Raw genomic sequence first — 6,668 nt, forward strand, 5'->3', positions numbered from 1 at the left:
CAGGGGGGGGGGGGGGGACATGAGTGACTCCGGGAGCCATGGAGTCAGCCAGTGAACGAGCACTGAATGTAGTGTTTCAATTAAGGATTTGGAATTGTGGGAAGCTGTTTACATTTTTCTCTTGTAATGCAAAAGTGATGCCTGCCTCCACTGGCCAGCGGCGTCCTGGTTCCGTTTGTTTCAGGACGTGGTGAAGCAGCCGTCCCCTTGCAGAGCACTGGGTAGAGGTGCTCAGGAGAAAAGGGGATGTGGTGACTTAAGGATGGAATAGACAGACCTGCAAGCTCAACCACCATCCCGGCAGGACAGGTGTCTGCCATCCAGACAACTCACTTTTCACCTGTGCAGCACTTGCTGTTTTATGTTATTGTTAACTTGCTAACTCCCCTTAGGGAGCCTAAAGGCTTCTTGAGGTTGGGGCCGAGTCCCTAGCCCTCTTTTTATGTCTCCATTGCTGTCCAGCATGCCAATGGCCCAGTTGAGAAATGACTGAATGCATCTCTCATCTGGCCCTGAGACGTTCAGGCTTCCAGAACCTGTTTTGAGACTTGGATGTGCAGAGTGAGCATTCTCACTGTATCCTCGTGGTCCTAGGGCACGTCTTTATCCAAGCAGCCCTTCTACTGAGCAGCGGTCACTTACTGCTCCTGGCCCCAGTTTGTTCACCTGTAACATGGAGATAGTGATCCACCCGACCTCCTGACAAGGTCGTATGAAAAAACACACAGGAACATGATTTGCAACTATTAAATGGTAAATGTATGTATAATAATAACTTCAGTTTAGTGATCATTAAATGAATCTCTCAGGATCATTAAAACCCATTAGAATTTATATTACTTCTTGCCATTTAATTTCTAAGTAGGGGCTAATGTGAGCAAATATTCAAGAGTGATGTTTCCCAGTGCCTGAGGCATTGCCTTCCGTGCTGACTTCTCTTTCTTTATTGCTGATTCCACTGCCCTGTCATTTAAGAGCCAGTTATGTCTGTGGAGCAGTTTACCAAATGCCAGACACTTATGCCACATGTTAACACATATTTTTGCCACATCTGAATACTACCTGACTCATTTACTTGATTTTTTTCTTTAAATAGATTTTTTTTTTAATTTTGTGGCGGTGGGCCAGTACAGGGATCGAACCCTTGTACTTGGTGTTATAACACCACACTCTAACCAACTGAGCTAACCGGCCAGCCCCAAAATAGATTTTTAACACAGATAAATGTATTTAGAGTAGAAATATCATATCATTCCCATAAATATAAGTTAACTGAAAATGAAATAATTTTACTAAGTCCCAGGAAGATACTATTGCTGGCCAAGGCTCTGATCCTGAGGGTAGCTTCAAAGGGAGATTGACGGGAGTTAGAGGTTGTGGCCCACAGACCACCACCAAGTGCAGACTTCAGCCCAGCTGAATCGGAAGGAAGGAAGGGAGGTGCTCGGTCCTAAACCTTTGTCAAATAGATTGTGTAATATATTTCAGAAAATAATTTATTATTTTCCCTTTCCGTTGATGAAAATATATCACTGATTTTAAACATGAGGTTTTTTTGTTCATTGGTGGAAGTCAGTTCAGTGGCTGTGTCTTTAAGCATCCAGACCCCTTCACAGAAGATCAGCTTATAAACAGTTCACTGCTTTCCTGAACAGGGCCATTAAGAAGCCTGGTTCAATAGCTGAGTGTTCCATGGGCTTTGAATACCTGTTGCCGTCGTGTGTCCCCAGGCTGCCCCACTGGTACCTGCCATGGAGTGTGTCCAGCCCACACTCACTTCCCCACAACCAGCCCTTCCTGCTGACACTCCCTCTCTTGTCCATGAGCCATCATGTTTCCATCTCCCAGACTTGGAAATGACTCATTTTTCCTCCCCTGTTGTCTCTCTTTTCCAGTGCTTTCTTCTATTCTCCCTCATACCCATTACCCCCCACCCGGCCTCCTCATTCCCCTGTGGGGTCAGGCCCTGCCTTGCCAAGAGCAGCAGCCCCTGACGTGGTTTAGCATCACTCTGAAGCCCACACCCCTCCCTGCCAACAGCACTGTGTCCTCCAAACCCACAGATGCCCCCAGTGTCCTGCGTGATGTCCTTCCTCACAGGTGTTTGAGGAGTTAGATGAATGAAGAAAGAAAGGCATCCAGCATCCCCTAGAAACCTCCTAACTTGCTCTTTACCCCTGAACCAGCTCTCTCTAGTTAACACTACTTCATTTGCAGGTAGGGGAGCATTTTTGGGTAGATTTAGGGCCCCTGGCCTTCCTATTTTTCAAGCTTTAGGTTTTAAATGGAAATGTTTGAAAATGATCAGAAATAGCACAGTTGTTAGAAACCACTATAAAACTACATAACCCATTCACAGTTAAGATTTTTGGACCACAGCATGTCGATGTGTAGGATGCTCAGTCATGCGAATGTTTTTTCTCCAAATCTGTTCCCCACTAACTCAAGCTTCTCATCACAAAAGTCACAAAGCCTCAATAGGTGCTCTTCTGCCCATATAGAAAGTTAGTTTTACTTATAAAGTAATTATAGCAATCAAAGGTTTATTATTCCAATAATTAGGTTTAGTGTATTAGATCTTGTTGTTAGAGCCCTTACTTCCCACTGGCAACAATCAAGCTATTCCTTCATCAAACGTATAGGGAAATCTTTATTGAAAATACATGGCTGGAGCCGGCCCGGTGGCACACTGCTACAGTGCGCTGCTTGGGAGCGAGGCGGCGCTCCCACCGAGGGTTAGGATCCCACATACAGACCAGTTCCCGCTCACTGGCTGAGCGAGGTGCGGGCGCAACACCGAGGGTTGCGATCCCGTTGCCGGTCCCGGTCCGGTACGGGCGTGACACTGAGGGTTGCGATCCGTTGCCGGTCACGAAAAAAAAGACAAAAAGGAAAAAAAAAAAACTACATAATCCATTTTTAAATTAATTAATCAATTTATTTGTTTATGTTTGCATCCTACCTGATGTGGCAGGAAAATCTTGGACCTCTTGAAGGAGTTTCAGCTACTGAAATTCAGGATGTGGATGCTGACTCTGAACTGATATCCTGTGTGTTATCTTGACATCTTTATTTAGTCCCTCTTGGATGACATTTCTAAAATATAAATTTTTCTCTGCCAGCCCTGTCTGAATTGTAGTGGTTTCAGAGATGTTCACCCAAATTCCCAGCTTGTTTCTCAGGAGCACTGCAGGCCATCACAGGGCAAAGGAACTCGTGGTCTTGTACATTGTAAAATGCATAGTAGATGTGAGAAGCCCACCTGGAAAAAGTTGTATGGGACACAGATAGCAGTAGCATAAACTATCCCCAATCCAATAACTTTGGTTGTTTTAAGTTGCGCATTTGTGCTAATTAAAGCACGCTTGGCCTTAGGAACCTCGTGTAGGAGGAGTGAATAGCAGCCCTGGGGCTGTGTCAGTAAGAACAGATAGAGCTCCTGTATTTCTCGACATTATGGCAGAAGGGTACCGCCAGGCAGCAGTGGTCCAGCAGTGATCAGGTAGGAGAACACTTTGCCCTTGCTTCTTAGTGATTGGACTGGATATGAGCACTATTGGAGGAAATGTGGGTCTATACAGGAATCAATTCGTGCCCATCAGGGGCATTTGCACAGTCCTGTACGATACTGTGGCAGCTGATGACAGGTGGTTGTTTCTTCCTCACTCTCTCTGCTTATTCTTTCCAGCTGAATGGGCTGCTTCTGGGTTGCTGAGGGAATCGTGGGTTCTTGGGGCAGATTAAATAGGCCCCAGCTCCTGCCTTGAGAGTCCTGGAAGTGAGTTCCTTGATGCTGGCTGAAAACAGCACTTCCACGGGTGTCCTCAGCAGCCCGGCCCTTTCCTGTTCTGTTGACCTTCTCTTGTCCTCCACTGCCCCCTGAACCGAGCCACTTACTGGAAGCTACAGAACTCCGGCCATTTCAGGGAGGCCAGTGGTGGAGCTCAAGAGCATCTTTGTCCCCTCTCTGTGGTCACTGTTGCTTTCCACTGCCTTTGTCCCCCTACGTCTGCCCTGGTCCCCTCTGCTTCTTTGCTAGCTCTTCAGAGCCTCTTCTCAGCAGAGCATGGCCTCGCTGGGCCTTCCAAGTGTCTCTGGAAGGATGCGGTGGTACAAGACAAGGATATTAAAAGCTTGCAAACCATAGGGGATAAAACTGAATTGCTTTTGCTTCATGTACAATACCTTCTTTTTTACGTATTTCATTTTTTAGGAGTCTGAAGCTTTATTCCTCAAGGCAATTAAGGCAAATCCAAATGCTGCAAGTTACCATGGTAATTTGGGTAAGAGAAATTTTCAATTTGAATCATATTGACATTGTATGTAATTATAATGAAATGGGCATATTTCTCTAAAACCAATGTTGGGAGAGTAGTCTTTTTCAAAGCCTGCCTGTATTGTCCTTCATAATCTGGTTTTAAAATGTGGTTTTATTATTGTGTTAGAAAGGTACTAAATGACAGTCTTTTAAAAATCTTAATTGCATGACACCCCCAAACCCAAATTACCCACTCATTTCATCGCTTTCTTATGATTAAAACTTCGGTTTCCCTTCTTCATGGGAAGGACCCTGGAACGTTAAGCTGAGAAGTACTTTGGAAGTCTGTCTGTCTGTCTCCTTTTTTCTCCTTCCAGGGCGGACCTTGCCCTTGCAGCCCGGTCTTCTCTGCTTTCTAATGCTCCCTTATGCCTTGGCTAACAATGTATTACTAATCATTTATTCCCCAGAATTCATTTCTCCCATTTCTACATCTCCACAGTTAAGATTTTTGGACCACAGCATGTCGATGTGTAGGATGCTCAGTCATGCGAATGTTTTTTCTCCAAATCTGTTCCCCACTAACTCAAGCTTCTCATCACAAAAGTCACAAAGCCTCAATAGGTGCTCTTCTGCCCATATAGAAAGTTAGTTTTACTTATAAAGTAATTATAGCAATCAAAGGTTTATTATTCCAATAATTAGGTTTAGTGTATTAGATCTTGTTGTTAGAGCCCTTACTTCCCACTGGCAACAATCAAGCTATTCCTTCATCAAACGTATAGGGAAATCTTTATTGAAAATACATGGCTGGAGCCGGCCCGGTGGCACACTGCTACAGTGCGCTGCTTGGGAGCGAGGCGGCGCTCCCACCGAGGGTTAGGATCCCACATACAGACCAGTTCCCGCTCACTGGCTGAGCGAGGTGCGGGCGCAACACCGAGGGTTGCGATCCCGTTGCCGGTCCCGGTCCGGTACGGGCGTGACACTGAGGGTTGCGATCCATTGCCGGTCACGAAAAAAGACAAAAAGGAAAAAAAAAAAAGAAAATACATGGCTGGAGTTCTACAGTGTCAGAGCTCTAAGCAGTGCCCAGAGCACTCTTCTTTTTATTTCTTTACGTAATAATGTTGCTGTAGGCAGATGTATCATATCTAGTGAGATGAAGAGCCCTAGGAGTAACTGGCAGTGGTTAAATGATAATCACCAGGGAGTGTGATTACAATAAATAAAATTCGCAGTACAAACAATATTTTTTTAAACCATGATTTTGAAAACTGTTTGCAAAGGTTCTGTAATATTTCTTTGTGCAAGCGGTTAGGAATGCCACAAGTTATTCAGAAGCATTTCCAATGAAAGTCATCTCCTGCTGTTTCAGCTGTGCTTTATCATCGCTGGGGACATCTAGACTTGGCCAAGAAACACTATGAAATCTCCTTGCAGCTTGACCCCACAGCATCAGGAACTAAGGAGAATTATGGTCTTCTGAGAAGAAAGCTGGAACAAGTGCAAAAGAAGGATGTCTGAGCCTGTTCCTTCGTTGTTTGAGTTTGTGCGTGTGGGTGCATGGGGCATATCACTGCTATTATGTGGTTACATTTAACCATTTAAAAGTCTTAGACATGTTTATTGGGGTTTCTTTCTATGAAAACAAAGACATGCAAAAAGATTACAGCACCAGCAATATACTCTTAAATGCTTGATATGATTTTTGCATTGAAATTGTATTTTTTCAGACAATTCACATGTAATTCTAAAATTCCAAAAATGAAGTCTTTTTTAATTAAACGGAAAAAGAGAAAAAATTATCTTGAACAACTTTTAGTAGAATTAAGCCTGCATTTGGGATATAAGCCTTGTATATGGAATAGCACTATTAAACCTCAAGTGTGACTGAGAAATGATGGACTCACTCCTACAATTTATATAAATATCAAATGTGTCTGTATATTAGCATTTTTATTTAATGACAAGAGCAAATTAAGATTTTTGTTTTTTAATCTCTTGTTTAAAACGATATATTATGAGCCGCAATTGTAAGAAATATTTATTTGTATTTTTATGTTTCGAATAGGTCAAATAAATTAGTTTAAAACCAGTCAGCATTTCTTTTCTGTCTCCAACTTCAATTCCTTTTACAACTGTTATGGCACTTGCTGGATTCAGGTGGATTCTTTAGATTCTGCAACTTGTGCAGTTTAAATACACAGGGGATTATGTAATATTCTACATAAACTGTCACTATCAATACAAAATTCAAGCCATGCTTCAGGCAAAAACAGGCAGCCTGACATCTTTATTTTCATTACGTCCAGTGTTAAGAGAGCAACATGTCTATGTAAGTTGCTTTTTTCTGTTTTTAACTATAAAGCAATTTTCCAGTTTGCTTAATGGAACTATAGACATTAGT

The 6,668-nt window shown here is 43.1% G+C and overlaps 1 protein-coding gene across 2 annotated transcripts in view; it reads left to right on the forward strand.

Moving 5' to 3' along the window:
* TMTC4 (transmembrane and tetratricopeptide repeat containing 4) overlaps positions 1–6,356 on the forward strand; it is a 51,182-nt gene extending 44,826 nt beyond the window's left edge. The window contains exons 16-17 of one of the 2 annotated variants that reach the window (XM_008572406.1): positions 4,214–4,283; positions 5,637–6,356. In XM_008572406.1, the coding sequence (XP_008570628.1) occupies positions 4,214–4,283; positions 5,637–5,785 (219 nt within the window). In that variant the 3' untranslated portion in view covers positions 5,786–6,356. Of the gene's footprint in view, positions 1–4,213; positions 4,284–5,572 lie in introns of both variants that reach the window. The other variant, XM_008572407.1, reaches the window with a different exon arrangement.
* The last annotated feature ends 312 nt before the right edge of the window (positions 6,357–6,668 follow it).

This window comes from Galeopterus variegatus, unplaced genomic scaffold, assembly GCF_000696425.1.
Source record: "Galeopterus variegatus unplaced genomic scaffold, G_variegatus-3.0.2 Scaffold781, whole genome shotgun sequence".
Taxonomy (NCBI): domain Eukaryota; kingdom Metazoa; phylum Chordata; class Mammalia; order Dermoptera; family Cynocephalidae; genus Galeopterus; species Galeopterus variegatus.